Genomic DNA, 15,366 nt, shown 5'->3' with positions numbered 1-15,366 from the left:
CCCCTGTGAGGCTGGCAGCCCCACAGCTTGGGAAGCTGAGCTGTCACAGGCCAAAGGTACCTGGTGCCTGAGTAGGATTGGGTAGCCTGGAAGGGGGAGAAGCCTGCTTCCCTCGGCTCCCCGCTCCCTACCCTGCCAATTTCAGAATGCAGGACCTGAACAGAATGTTGACATAATTGCAAAGCAATGCATACAATTTCCATAAGTTCTACAATATGGTTATAATAAAAACGGGCTCTCAGTCCCCTTGGAGACAGACTGAATAAATATTATTCCTCATGATTATTAAAACTCATTAAGTGTGTTTGTAAGGCCTGGGAATTCCCAGCATCTGCCAGTACCTCCACATTGCGGGGAGCCTAACCCCAAGCCCGGGGCCTGGCGGGAGACTCGGCCCCGGGAAGGAGGAACCCACACGGTGGTCACCTTCAAGGCAGGAGAACACAGCGGAGGCCAAGCTTTCTGGAAATGCCATCTCATCAATCCCCCCCCCAACCCGGAGGAATTGGCCTCCAGCTGCAGAAAGGTCGTTGCCCCTGGAGACAGTCCCAGGCACACTGGAGGCATCAACCCCAAGATGGTCTCCTGCACGTAGAATGTTCTTTCTTCCTTGATTGTTCACGCTCACCCTGACCCTTCTTACCCCAAACTCCTCTACCAGGGCCCACAAATCAAATGGCTACAGGAGTCGGGCAGGTAAAAGAAACAAGATGAAAGGACTGGGTTGGAAGACCAATCAAGAGATGTGTGGATGAGCACAGACAAGAGCGGGCCTGTCCTGTCCAAGGAAGCAGCCGCAACCTGGCCACAACCCACGGGCCACTGCCTCTCTCACTCTTCCAAGAAAAGCTGGTCACCCCGTCTTTTATAAGAAATCTCTCACATTCAAAAAATATTAATCACTTATTAAATATTTTTTAAACAATGTTGCATGTGCCAAACAAAACATATTCAGGACTACCCATGGACAACCTTCGCCTGAAACTTGTGGACAAGCCAGGGGACGGGAGGAGCTCTGGTCCAGGAGTCAGAGGGGTGGCCTTTGGGGACTGTAGGACCAGCGGCCGGTCAGTTCGTGGTTTTCCTTCAGCCACTCAACCTTTACGGTTATGGTAGCGCAGTCACCTGGGGCTTGGGCCAACCAAAGCCCAGAGGTGTTCTTACCTGGAGAGGGCCACCAGACCCAAGTTCATCCCAGGGGACCACAGATCTGAAGCAGGATGTGCAATTCATGAATGTGGGAGAGATGGAGGCATGGGGGGCCCGGGTTCAAGTCGAGGCTCTGCCCGTAACCAGTTCTTCGCTCTAACTTCTCCTCCTCTGCCCTGATCAAGAGCAACCGCCCAACCGCCCCTATCAGTCACTCAAGCTCCAAGCAGCATGCACACCCACCCAGTCTTACCGGCAAACCACAGTCTCCCTTGGGTCCCGGAGGTCCGATCAGCAGCAGGAAAGGTGTGGGTCCCACCAGGTGGAAGAACGAATAGCCGGTACTCATGGGCTGGGGGCTGGAGGACAGGAATTGCGCCGGGGCCAGCGCTGGGGCCAGGGTGGTCTGCTGCCTGGCCCGGGGCTGCCTGGGGCTGGACTCCCTTGTCGGATCGTTCAGCGGGACATCTCGGGCTGCCTTCCCGGATCTGAGCGGGACGGGCTTCCGGGGTCTGGCTTTCTTTGTGGCTTCTGATCCAGTGGGTTTCTTGCTTCCAGTGGAGGCTGAACCAGGAGCAAGGGTGGGAGGCATCGCTGTGGCCAGTGGCCGAGCAGTCCTGGGAAGGCTAGGACTGGGGACAGGTGATGAGGACGGGACTGTGGGTGGGGGAGGTCTGTGTGTGCTGGTGCGGGCAGGAGCCGGCTCACTGGCACGACTACTCATCTTGGCCTCAGCCCGGACCACTGGGGGCAAAGGGTTTTTAGAGGAGCCAGCAGCTGGAGGTAGGGGCCGGGCACTGGGTGGCGGGAATCTGGGCATGCTGGAGTTCCTCTGGATTGACTTCGCTGTGGGACGGGAGACTTTGGCAGGAACGGGCTGGAAAGTAGGTGGCACCAGCTTCTTGGTGGGTGGGGCTGGCTTTATGAAGGCAGGCACAGCTGTCTTCTGGGTGGGGCGGGGGCTTCTGACCGGGGCAATTGAAGGAGAAAGGGCTGACGGTGTGGCGGGGTGACTCTTGGGGGTCTTGGTGGCTGTGTTCTTCTGCAATGGCTGGACAGATCTGGGGGAGCTGGCAGGAGGGACTAGGGACGTGGGAGGAGGCCCTTCACTGGCTGATAGCTTGGCGGAGGGCAGGGGGGTCCAGGCTGGATGGGATGAGATGGGCTGGGGCGGGCCTGTGGTGCTAGTCCTCGTGGGCTTGATGGGCACGGTCACCCCAGGCCCCCTGCCTGCCGGCCGTGACCCCAGGGCTGGCATGGCAGTGGTCAGGTTCTCCAGGCCCAGCCGGGCGGGGTCGCTCTGGAAGGTGAGGGGTGTGCCAGAGTCTCGGGGGAAGAAGGGTCCCAGCTGAGGCCGGTAGGTGTCAGCCTGTCCACACTGCTTTCTCAGGTGGGTACAGTAATTATGAGCGACCTGCGCCACGGGGTAGATACTGAACTGGCACAGGGCCCCCTCGAACTGGACCGCCTGTGGGCTCATCTTCCCAAAGAGGAACAAGCCGTCAGGGTCGAGCGCTGGGTCCCTGTGGAAAGGCAGCGAGATGGGCACCCGGCGCTGCCCGCAGGCCGTCACCAGGGTGACCACGCGGCCGCGGAGCTCCAGGGCCAGGTGGTGCCAGCGCCCGTCGTGGACGTCGAGGTCGAAGGCCACGGAGCGCCGGGGCCCCAGGTGGACCACAGTCTTGCCGGGGAGGAACTGCAGGCCCAGCTGCAGCTTGCGCTTCCGGCTGCGGACGGCGAAGAGGAAGGCATGGTTCACCCGGTGGGAGCAGAGGCTGAGCACCAGCGCCAGCTCCGTGCCCAGGGCGGCAGGGATGATGGCGGCCGTGGGAGCCTGGAGCCGGGCCCGCTGCGTGAAGATGAAGCCCGTCTGGAACGGGATGACCCCCGGGGGCGGGGGGCTCCGGCCGCCCGCTGCCTTCGTCCAGCTGAGGCCCAGCCGCTGGAGGACGTCCACATCTGGAGAGGGAGGGCAGGACGGGACAGAGGGCACGGTCAGGGCCTGCTTCCGGCCACAGCGACAGTGAGGACAGCCCACCCACTGCTGCCTGCTGCCCCATGGCTGACTGACAGAGCAGAACTGGAACCAGCCCCTTGCTGGGCTGTGTGATCTGTGTATATACAGACCGTCCTTCACTTCCAATGCAGTTATAGCCCCATACGGCAAATGTCAGCTGAAAACATCCTAAGTCAAAGATGCAGTTAATACACCTAACCTAGTGAGCATCACAGCTTAGCCTAGCCTACCTTAAACTCAGAACACTTATCGTTCGGCTAAATCAGCTCACACAAAGCCTGAAAGTGAAAGTTGCCCAGTCGTGTCCAACTCTTTGTGATCCCACGGACTATACAGTCCGTGGAATTCTCCAGGTCAGAATACTGGAGTGGATAGCCTTTCCCTTCTCCAGGGGATCTTCCCAACCCAGGGATCAAACCCAGGTCTCTGGCATTGCGGGCGGATTCTCTACCAGCTGAGCCACAAGGGAAGTCCAAGAATACTGGAGTGGGTAGCTTATCCCTTCTCCAGCGATCTTCCCGACCCAGGAATTGAACCAGGGTCTCCTGCATTGCAGGCGGATTCTCTACCAACTGAGCTATCAGGGAAGCCTCCACACAAAGCCTATTTTACAACAAAGTGCTGAATATCTCATATTGAATGCTATACTAAAATCGCCGACTCGACGGACATGAGTTTGAGTCAATTTCAGGAGTTGGTGATAGACAGGGAGGCCTGGCGTGCTGTGATTCATGGGGTCGCAAAGAGTCGGACACGACCGAGCGACTGAACTGAACTGAACTGATACTAAAAACAGGGCTTCCCTGGTAGCTCAGATGGTAAAGAATCTGCCTGCAATGCAGAAGGCCCAGGTTTGACCCCTGGGTCAGGAAGATCCCCTGGAGATGGGAATGGCAACCCACTCTAGTATTCTCGCCTGGAGAATTGCTTGGACAGAAGAGCCCAGTGGGCTATAGTCCATGTGGTCGCAAAGAGTAAGACACAACTGAGCACCTATCTCACACACACACACTAAAACTGAGAAACAGAATGATTGTGCCGGTTCAGATAGTGTAAGTGTGTGGGTTGTCTCCCTTTGTGACCCTACGGTCAACAGGGAGCTGTGGCTGCTGCTGCCCAATGTCACAGAGACAATCGTACTACATATCGCCAGCCCAGGAGAAGATCAAAAAGATCAAAATCAAACACTCCAAGTACAGTTTCACTTTTTGCACCATCATTAAGTCGAAAAATCATAAATCGAACCACTGTTAAGTTAAGGACCGTCTGTACATGGCTAAAAACACAGACGCTGAAGCCAAGCTTCCTGAGTTCAAATCCCAGCTCCACCACTCACTAGGGTTGTGATGTCAGTGCCTCAGTTTTCCCATCTTTTGGATGGGATAATAGGAGTACCAAACTCAGAAGGACGTGGTGAAGATTAAATGAGCTAATGCCCCTGGGTGGGGGGGGAGTGGCCTGGCACAAAATAAGCATGTTTGAAGGATAGCTATTAATGTGAAAAATAATGATAATCACCAAATGCTAGAGCTAAGAGTACTAGAGACTGCCCAATGTGGCGTTTCCCCCTTTCTCTGCCTGAAAAGCCATCTCCTCCAGGAAGCAGTCCCATAAGTGAGAGACCAATAGGAATGTTGGTGTCACCAGGGCTTGGTAAGGATGTCCAGGGGACTGGACTAGTTTGACCATCTTCAGGAACCCTAGCCTGCTAGAGTAGACTCCTGGGGGAGTCACTGTCTACATGGAAGGCAGAGGACATTTCCAGTGACCCCCCTCTTTCCTGTGTGGCTTTGGAGAGAGCAGAGGAAGTAATCAAGGCATTCTTGTAACCTCTGTCCTCTGGCAAAGTGTTTGGACATCTGACCGTGGTCTGGCCAGGTCACATCCGCCTGGTAATTACACTGGCAAGAGTTTGCCAGAGCAAAAGGAGGGTTTCCAGGGTGTTTATGGAAAGGTTTCCTGACCTTGCCTCTCGTCGGGTCATTCGAACTCCTTCAGTCAGCTGAGCTGCCAGCGCCTGCAGAAGCCTGCTCGGGAGCCCCATCTCAGCAGGAACGAACAGGCTCCATCTGAAACTGGGCTCTGGGAAAGGTCCAAAGGCCCCCTCCCCTGAGTTCCGCATCTTGACCCCTGAATGTGGAAAGCTTGCTCCCTCATCACCTAGAGTAAGGGGCGTGCGCTGGGCTGAATGCAGCCAGCTCGCAGACCCTAGGCTGGCTGCTGTGAGATGGATGGACAGAGAGACAAATGGGCTGGGAGAACCTCAGAACCTGGGCCCTGGCAACATTGCAGCATGATGGCTCCATGGCAGGCTCTGCAAACAGAAGGCTGGACTTTAGAGCCAGACAAGACCACCTGCAGGTCTGGACTCTGAGCCTCCATTCCCCCCACTATAAGACGAGGCTACGAAGAGTGCTGGCGTCATCAGGGCCCTGGGAGATGATAAGGTGGTCTTCCTCTCGATCCTCACCCACACCTGCACTCTGTGCCTCTGATCACGTTTCTTCCTGCACTCCCCCCACCTCCCACTGCCAGGCCAGTTTCCCTGCCTGTGAGACAAGGGAAACCCGACCTGGAGGTGGCCGCAGAGTCCTAAGGACATTCTAAAAACTGTAGCCGCAGGCTGCTGTTTCAGGTTGTGGCTTGAAGGCTCTTATTCCTCTCTAGGACCCAAGGGCTTTCGCTTCACTTCAAATTCCTCCTTTCTCCCACCTCTGTCTGTCCCCAGGCCCTAAGCTAATATAAGCCACCATTTAAGGATTCTCTGAGTAGCAGCATCTTTTATACACTTAATCACGGAAAGTCGCTTACTACCATAAAATGCTTCTCACTATAAACAACTTAAAAGGGAGGAGCTCCTTTTTAAAGCCTCCTCTCCTCTCTCCGCATCCCACCTCACCAGGGATCGAAAGGCTCCCAGCCTTGCAGACCTCACTCTCTGCACCCTACCACTTATAGCCCCTCGCACTCGCCCCGAGAAGATGACAACCGGCCAGGCCAGGGGGCACTGAGGAGGTTCCCCTTATCACCCTCTCCAGGTGGGCTTTAAAGCTGAAACCACGTGGTCTCCAGGCCTCCCCCTCACACTCGCTGTAGTTCAGGGGCCAAGTCCTCCCGACTCAGCTACCTGGAGCTGTCAGAGCTGGTCACCGCTGAGCCTCCAGGGGCCTCTGACCACTGCGGGCTCCATGGAGATACAGAAGGGCCCCTCTTGCCCCAACTTTACAGGTAAATATATAATCAACAATAAGAAGAAGAACTGATGTTTATTGAGTATTTACTACGTACCAAGTGCTTTACAAGCATTAACTCTTGACTCTCTCCATCATCTATGAAGCAGGTACTGTCTGTCATCCCCACTCTTTTGGAGAAGAGGGTGAGAAAGCTGAGCTATATATAGTGTTGGGTTGGCCAAAGGTTCCTTTGAGTGCCCCCATGATGAACGAACTTTTTAGCCAACTCAATAACTTGCCCAGGGTCACACAGCTTATAATCAGAGCTGGGCTTGAAACCCAGGCTGCTTGGCCCCAGGTCCTTCCTTCTTCACTGTGCCTTCCTGCACTGGAGCCCCTCGACTGCTTGGAAGGCAGGCTAGAGACGTGAGCAGGATCCCATCATGGGAGAGGAGCTGGGGGACAGGGGAATGAATTCAGCCCAACGCTGAGATGGAGGGACCCGGCCAGCTGGCCGCAGCAAGATCCCTTTATTACATAAACCTGGCTTCATGCTGCCCCAGCCTCTCCGCCCCCAACCCCCCCTTCCCAGGGCCTGACTCAGGACTCTGGACAGCTGTTCACCTACTTTGTGGGGGAAACAGCAAGCTTGGAAAATATGACATTTGCACAAAGTGTTGCTGGGCGGCAGAAGTCTCTTCCGGGCACAGCCTTCCCCTCCCAGGGGCCCAATCCCTGCCCAGCAGCCAGCTCAGGCCACAGGGGCTCTGGGAGTGCCCAGTGCCTGTCCCGGCACACGGCTGGGCGTGCGGGAGGGGGAGGGGCTGCTATTTTAAGAGGCATTGTGGCTGCTTGACAAACAGATGTGGAAGAGGTTTCAGTTTCCATGCACAGCTATGTAGCCAGCCCCCTCCGCCCCCCCCCCCGCCCCACCCACCACCTGGGGTCCCCTGGACAGATCCTCAGGGATAGCAGGGAAAAGCAGCATCTCACGGGAAGGGAAGTGCAGATCACAAGAGTGGGCAAGGATGCTGGAGGCCTTCGTGCCTCTTGTCAGCCCTTCTTGGGGTACCCATCAGGCAAAGGGGGGCAACTGAGGCTTACTGACCTAGTGTAACTTACTCACATTCTGCCCTGGAGAGGAACAAAAGCATCACCTCTCTACATTTCTGCACTGAGCGCTTCCTACCCTCACAAAACATCAAACGGGATGCTTTCAAGGCCGGAGAGAATTTGTTAATGATTGGCTCCATTCTACTGATGAGAAAATCGAGGTACTGAGTTCCCCATTAGGAGCACCGATGTCTCCTACCCCGGCATTCCCAGATCCCTTCCATCCTGCTTTGTCTCCCCCTGGACAAAGAGAAGAGACAGTTACCTTCAGGAGCTCCTTGGGTGGAGGCCAGGTGACAGGCGAGCGAGACTAAGATCCAGGTGAAGAGAAACCCCCTAGAGACCAGGAGACACAAGCAGATGCGGCATCAGTTTCCACCCCTCGCGTCCAGATCCGGCCGGGGAGTTGGGAGGGGACCCTCCAGCCCCTGTCCCACCCCAGTCCTGCCCAGGGGAGGCGGGAGGTGAGGTGCAGACTCTAGGACCCCATCAGGCCAGCCCACACTCCTGGGGTCCAGGCACAACCTTCTGAGAAAGGAACTGCTTACACAGTGCAAATACAATCTCGCTTTTTACAGATCAGTAAATCAAGGTCACAGGCAGGAAACCCTGCCCAGGACATCAGGAGACTCAGGGTCCAGATCAAAATCTGCCACTGATGCACTGGGCAACAAAAGACCAGCCCCGGCGCCTCCCTGTCGCTGGACCTCAGTCTCCCCATCTGTATTATGGCCTCAGGACTTTGAGACCCAGTAGGCAGCAGAGCCAGGGAGGAAAGGTCAGCAGGAAGACCAGAGGGGTCTGCTTAGATGACAGGTATCTTCAAAGGGCAGGAAAGAGAAGAACTCAGTCTCCAGACTCAGGGCTGGGGGTGGGAGACGACCGCTGAGCCAGGACCACTGCATGTTAAGGAAGCTGCCTACTAACTTCATGCTCACAGAAAATGGAAGAGGGAAGAAGAGAAGAGGAGAAGGTGGGGAGTCAGGCCCTCCCCTCAGGTGCAAACCTGGCCCCATTGCATACCAGCTGTATGACTCTGGATGAGTCCCTCAGCCTCCCTGAGCCTGTCTCCTTCTCTGCAATTCAGCTGACGTTCCCTATCTTGCAAGCCAGGCGTGAGGATTAAATGAGCTCATGCATGTCAAGGGCTCGGACTGCTGCCAGCCACAGAAGTGCTTCTTAGACCAACCCTGCTGCCCTTGCATGCTGGGTCCCAGAAGGGTTAATGCTCTGCTCAGGGGCTCCTGCCAAGATGGGCAGAGGCAGTGATCCGATTTCACCTTCCTGTGGGAGCAGCCACTGGTGACACCCGAAGCCACTGGGGCATCTGATCCCCAGGCAGGCAAAGGGGAGGGCGGCACGTGGCCAGAGTCGGCCAGCCAGGAGGCAGGCAGAAAGAACCCCGCCAGGCGGGTGGTGAGGGCAAAGGCTGGGACATGCTGGCCCAGGATCCATTTCCAAGAGGAAGGCTAGGATGGTGTGCTTCTGGGGAATTGTGTAATCCAGGAAACCCATCTGCCAGAGTGGATGTCGGGAGCCCCAGGTTCTTCCTAGCTCCCTGGGGGCTTTGGAAAACAAGCTCACGCTCTGTGATTTAATAGCAAATCCTCCAATTTAATTGTAATTAGCATCAGTGGGAATCCTGACCTAGACAATGGAGAAGGCACTGGAGGTTACCTACCCATAGCCTCCCCCCTCTTCTTGCTTGTTCAGGGAGACATGAACTACAAAAGAAATTAGATACCTCTGGATAGATCTAAGTCCATCTTGGGAATTTGCCATGCCAGTGACTGGTTTAGGCCAGGATATATGACGCAAATTTGGCCAATGAGATGTCAGGAATGTCTATCAGGACCTCGAAGAAAACATTTCAAAGGAACACAGTAAGGGCTTTCTTCTAGCCTTTGAATGTTGTTGAATGAAGACTTGCTGCTGCAGCTATTTTGTGCACATGAAGTAACAAGCCACACGAGCCTGTGAGAATGCCAGAACGGAAAAACGGTGGGTGTTTGATGACACTTGAGATGCCGAATTGTCCAATCCTATTACAGCTTTTCCTTTGGACCTCTTGATATAGGAGGTAATGAGTCCCTTACTGCTTAAGCCATGTTCAATTGGGAATTACATGCAGCATAAGGCAAGCTAGCTGAAGCAGCACTCAGACGCTGATGGCGGTCCCTTGAAAACCTTCGGCTTCTGGGCCTTAGCACATGCCAATTTCAAGTGCTCTGAACTCCACTCTTTTGCCTGCTCAGCTCCCACTCACATGTTAGAGTCTAGCCAGGGTATCATTTCACACCGTCTGCTGCACGTACCTCCCAAGGTATCCCATGCATATCTGTCTATTTTCCTGTCTCATTTTCTAACTCAAGTCCCTGAAGGACAGGGCCCACGTCTGTCTTGGATTCCCAGCACCTGGCAGGCATGTAGTAAGTGTTCAGTGTATTTTTACAGAAGAAATGAGTGTCATCTGGAACTACAGGACTCTGGACTTTAAAAAAAGTATCTTCCCAAAGACTTAATGCCGGTAGGCCCACCCCACCTCTGACTTTTCCCAAGGATGCTCCTGGATAACCCTTGCTCCTTCCTTCTCTTCTCCAGTCTGCTGCCACTGCCGTGAGAATGCTTTTCACATCTGACCTGTCCTCCCTGTCTCCAGCTTACCACCAGCAACAACGAAAGGTCAGTGTCGAGCTGCCCTCAGTCGGGAGAGGGGTAGAGGCTGACCCTTCTGGCAAGTCCTGCCTACTTAGAGCAGATGGTAGCCCCATCAGCTGCGACAAACAATAAGAGGCAGCTCTTTTTGATCTGACAAAAACCGAACCTTAGGGAGGGCAGGTACTTTCTCAAGGTCACCATGGGCAGACTCTGAGGACACAGGTCTTCAGTACAATTTCCCATATCCACCAGGTAGCTACTCCTGGAAGCTGGCCAGATCTACTGGGGAAGAGCCATCTCCTACATCCTACTCTTGGTAGCTCCAAAGCACAACTGCGTATCAAAGGCTCTGAGAAGTTCTGCAATAAAGAAATCAACTGCCCTTTCTGTTGGTCGGCAGCCCCTGCAACTAGAGGACCAGAGAACTCATTTCTCCCGAGAAGACCTCCTCAGAAGACAGTGCTCCCGGCTCCGCAGTGTTCCTGCAGCCTCACTAGTTTCTGTCCCATTTCCTCTCGGTCTCCTCTGTTCCCAGCCTTTTCCAGGCACCAGCCCTCATTCCTCGAGTCTCTCCCTGTGTCATCACATCCACCCTTCTGCATGCTCCCCAAGCTGATAAAGAGACAGGCCAGGTGGCGAGGGGAAGGTACAAGAACCACGCACATCCTTCTCGGTCAATTGCTCCTGCTGGAGTTATGCCAAGGTGACTACCCTGTAGAGAATAAAAGGATAAATTCAGAGGCAATATTTGTAACTCCAGGAGAAAGGAGACTCCCAGGGGAGATGGGATCAGACTAGCCCCTTCAATTAAGCTTCCTAACACCATGGTTTCTAACTCGAGAATTTCAGCTCTGAAAGAGCTATTTAAAAAAATATTTGTCTTCCTTTCATTCACCTCAACAAATGCAACTGACCCTCTCAGACCTGGATTCCTTGTGCACTCGACCCAGAAACTTCCAAAGTATAGCAAGGGAGTATAGAGTGCGAGTGAAGTGGGCTTTCTTGGTGGCTCAGCTGTTAGAGAATCTGCCTGCAATGTGGGAGACCTGAGTTCGATCCCTGGGTTGGGAAGATCCCCTAGAGAAGGGAAGAGCTACCCACTCCAGCATTCTGGCCGGGAGAGTTCCATGGACTATATAGTCCATGGGGTCACAACAAGTCGGACACAACTATGCGACTTTCACTTCACTTCATAGAGTGGGAGAAGGTCCTCTGAGATCATTTCGAGGCCAGATTCTAGTCTCATCCCCTTTGGAGAGATGGGCCACTGAGGCCCAGAGAGGGGAAGCTACTTGCCCAAAGCCACACAGCATGTCAGTGACCCACATCATCTGACTCCACTACTTAGCAGACCATTTTCGCTTGACTCGTCTCCCAAGAAGAATTCAAAGACTTACAGGGACTTCCTACTTGCCAGAGACCAGAGCCCCAGCCTTCACCAACAGGAACAGAGATGCAGCCTAGGGAGCCAACAGCCATCTAAGTAAGCTCCAGGCCTGGAAAGTTGGCTCCCAGAGGGAGGCCTGCCGATTCTTTTGCTCCCGTTCCAATCCTGTTTAGGCTACTGCTAATAACGTTTAGTGCCTGCGCTGGCTCAGAGCTTTGTTCTTCCAGACTTCTGTTTTCACCGCTGACTCGTGGGCCCTGGCTCAGCGAAGCCAGGGCTCCAGAATGTCGGGAAGACCAGAGCACAGCGGCCAGGGATGGCAGAAGGCGGCTGGAACGGAAGCCATGAGTTAGGGAGCCTGACCTTGGAGACACAACCTGGCCACTGAGCCCTCCAAGAAGGGATCCCAGGTGTTTCTCTCTCCTGCAAAAAGCCCTCTGCCAGTACACCCAAAGTGGTTACTCCTGGACCACGAGGCTGCCAGAACCTGCATGCAGCTGGCTTGCATGATTTCCTCCTCCATCCTTGTTACCTGAGAACATAGGGGAGCTTCAGGGACCGATACCAGTCTGAACATCCACTGAGCGCTCAGAGCTGAGACCCGGGGCATAGAAACACAAGGCCAAGTAGACCCATGGTCTCTGGGCTTGGCTGTGCTCCCATGGAGTGAGCTGGGAAGGATGCTGGCCAGAGGACCACAGAAAAGAGAAGAGGGGTGAACCTGTCCCACCTGCCTCCATGGACTGGCCAGGCCCCATGTGCCCAGACAGCCACGCCCCAGCCTTCTTCACACCTTACACCTCTTCTATGGGAACACAGACAGGTCATCTGTCTGGACAGGATGCGGCCCAGAATTTTCCAGCTGACTCACACATCCATTCAAGATGAAGTGAATAATGATACAAACAGCAGCTGCCATTTATTGAGCACTTACTATATGCCAGGCCCTGTTCTAAAAGCCTTTTACAAGCACAGCCCCACTAATCCTCACAAAATCCTGCTTGCTGGAAATGAAGATGCCTGTTTGGGGGATGAGAAAAAGGAGAAGTGGAAAGGCAAGGTGCCCGCCCCAGCCTGCAGGACAGAGGCAGGGATTCACACGGCCTGACTGCCATGCTCTCCCTGCTCATGGGTGTGAGTTTATGTTTTGCTTCCGTTTCCACCATCAATTGAAATGGCATTTCGTGGGTCGGGCAGGTTGTGGGGTATCACGGGGGTCCCTGAAACACAGAGAGAGGGGAAGAGAATATGCCAGTAAAGTAACAGGTAGAGAGTGCTCAGAGAGGAGCAGACAGGGGGTTACAGGTGGAGGGCAGGGCCCCCGCCAGTGCGACACCAGGGTTGCTGATGGCTCCACCATCAACAGCAGGGTTGCTGATGACTGAGCCTGGGGGTGGGGTGGGGGGTAGGGTAGGATTATGGAAGCATAAGGAAGGGGGAGTGCTCTGAGGACACGGAGGACGGGAAGCAAAGAGAAGCCAGGGATTCTCCATAACAGTGTCCTGGAACCAGATCTGGGAGGTGCAGAAGAGCAAAGCTAGGGGGTCAGCAGGCAGAGCATCTGGGGTACTGCAGCGGCTGGGCCTCAAAGCCTTGGGACTGCCCACTTGCCTAAAGCTTGGGCCCCACTGTGGGGTGCTCTCCTGGCGCCGCTTCTCTACCCAACCGCTGGCATCTGCCCTGGCACAGGGTCTTCTGGAGAAAATGAGTCAGCAGTGCCCTTACTGGTGGTGGGGTATGTGTGTGGGGTATGCGTGTGTGTGTATGTGTGTGTGTGTGTGAGCGCGCGAGCGCGTTGCGGTGGGGGGGGTGGGAGGACTGGCGGGGGAATCTCAGCCAGCCAGCTTTTTCCAAGACATGGGAAAGAAAGGGGGAGGCATCGCCCCCCTGATTCCAGCGCAGAGGGGGCAGGACCCGGTGGGGTAGGGCGGAGCTCCAACCCAGACCAGCCTCTTGGGAACAGTCCTCTGCTCCTGGGGGCAGGAAGGACAGGGAGCAAGCTCTGTGCTTCTCCAGGCCAGCGGTGAGCAGGAACCACAGTCCGTGGGGCCCGGAGGGGCTGCTCCCCGCCTGCTCACTCCCACACACACCCACACCAGTGACTCCTCCTGCACACGCTCCCTCTTTACAACTCCTACTCCACAGGCTGGGAACCAGAGATTCTCCTGCCCTCAGGCGCCCGCGGGGGCTCACATCTGTGCCGTGAGGGGCTCGAATTAGTCATCTCCCCGGGCCCTTTCTGCCCTGACATGCTGGCTCTCACTTTTTCTAACACAGATGACGGGAAAGCGACAGGAACTCAGGACCACCCCCCACTCCCACCCCCGCCCCTCCCCAAGCAAGGAAGCGCTGAGACACACAGACCCAAGCAGCCTGACACACACGCGGCGGTTTCCAGAAACAGGGGACGTGCAAAGACACACAGACACCGAGACAGAAGCAGGAGCCCTGGAAATCTGCAGACAGTTTCCCAAGAGCAGACAGACACGGAGACTTACAGGCTGGGGACCTATGGACGCCCACACGGGAACACGTCGAGACAGCCAGAATCGGAGACCCTCCTCCCCCATGCATCCAAAGAGCCCTCTCCGCCTCCCCCGCCCACCGCTCCAGGCACCACCCCCAGCCCTCAGTCTCGACCCCGGGGTGGGCTCTGCAGCGACCCTCCCCAGCTCGGCCCCCGCCCCAACGCGATCCGGCCGCCGCGCCAGGCGGGGCAGGGCGGGCAGCGCTCGGCTCGCCAACCCTCGCCGGGCCGGGGGCGCTGCCCGCGTTAACCCTTGGCGGCCCGCCCTGCAGGGGCGCAGGAAGGGGCAGGAAGCTGACGTTCCGCTGGAAGCGTCCCGCGCGGCGGGGAACCCCAGCCCGCCCCGGGGCTGGAGCCGCCAGAAACTGGGGAGGGGGCGTCCCCGAGCCCGTACTCACCCCCCTTGCGCCGCCGCCGCCGCCGCTGTGCCTCGGGCCCCCCGCGCCGATCCCGCTCCCATGGCGGGCCCCTACTTCATGCTCCCGAGCCCGGGGGGCAAGTGTGGGCGCGCCCCATGGGGCCGCCAGCCCCCCGCCCCGCCGCGCCAGGCCGGCTCAGAGCGCGCGGCCCCCGCGCCCCCAGCGCAGTCCGGCTCCCAGGGGCGCCCGAGCGAGCAGGCAGCGCGGCCGGGGCTCCGCGGGCGCCCGCGCCAGGCCCATGGTCCCAGGAGTCCCGGCGCCGCGCTCGCCCCTGCCTCGCTCTTTTCTGCTTCCACCGAAAAGGAAGAAGAAGCAGAAGGAAAAAAAAAAAAAAAGATGATCAAACTTTTGGAGGCGGGCTGCTGGCGGTCCCCGGAGACAGAGCAAGGCCGGGCGAGGGCGCGCGGAGGGCGGTAGAAGCTGCCTCCCCGCCGGCCTGGGGGAGGAGAGGAAAAGGAAGGATTTGGGGGAAATGAAGGCGATTTAAAGTCTCGGCCCGCGGTGGCTCTCCACCTTCTCTCCTCCCCGCGCCGGGCCGCCCTCTGCTGCCCCCTGCTGCCCCCTGCCGGCCACAGCCGGGGACACAGCCTCCGCGCGCCCACGACGGTCCCGCGGGGGCACCCCACCCCCCAGACCCCTCGTAAAGATGGGGAAACTGAGATTCACAGAGAGGAGAAGGTCGCCAAGATTGTACAGCAGGGTGGTCACAGTTCGGAGATTCGGGACCTCTTTGTGAGGCCGGGAGTCCCTGAGTTGGGGGCAAAGATACAGGAGGTAAGGGGACCTACTACTGAAAGGAACCCGAAGTTCCAAGGAGATCCAGGGATAAATCTGGGACCAGGACTCGGTGTCCTGATCCCATGAAAACAGCAACTAGTGTCCCACCACACCACACACACACCTATTTTGGTCTCAGATTCACA

The 15,366-nt window shown here is 56.5% G+C and overlaps 1 protein-coding gene across 6 annotated transcripts in view; it reads right to left on the bottom strand.

Annotated features, from left to right (window-relative positions):
• The window catches only part of COL27A1 (collagen type XXVII alpha 1 chain), a 147,775-nt gene extending 132,900 nt beyond the window's left edge, over nucleotides 1-14,875 (bottom strand). For all 6 annotated transcript variants that reach the window (XM_065946937.1, XM_065946938.1, XM_065946940.1 and 3 more), the window contains exons 1-3: nucleotides 14,423-14,875; nucleotides 7,718-7,788; nucleotides 1,403-3,108 (exon numbers count right to left, since the gene is read on the bottom strand). In XM_065946937.1, the coding sequence (XP_065803009.1) occupies nucleotides 1,403-3,108; nucleotides 7,718-7,788; nucleotides 14,423-14,484 (1,839 nt within the window). In that variant the 5' untranslated portion in view covers nucleotides 14,485-14,875. The remainder of the gene's footprint in view (nucleotides 1-1,402; nucleotides 3,109-7,717; nucleotides 7,789-14,422) is intronic.
• Between the last annotated feature and the right edge of the window lie 491 nt (nucleotides 14,876-15,366).

The sequence above is a fragment of the Muntiacus reevesi genome, chromosome 10 (assembly GCF_963930625.1).
Source record: "Muntiacus reevesi chromosome 10, mMunRee1.1, whole genome shotgun sequence".
NCBI classification, from domain to species: Eukaryota; Metazoa; Chordata; class Mammalia; order Artiodactyla; family Cervidae; genus Muntiacus; species Muntiacus reevesi.
This window is presented reverse-complemented; position numbering and strand designations above follow the sequence as displayed.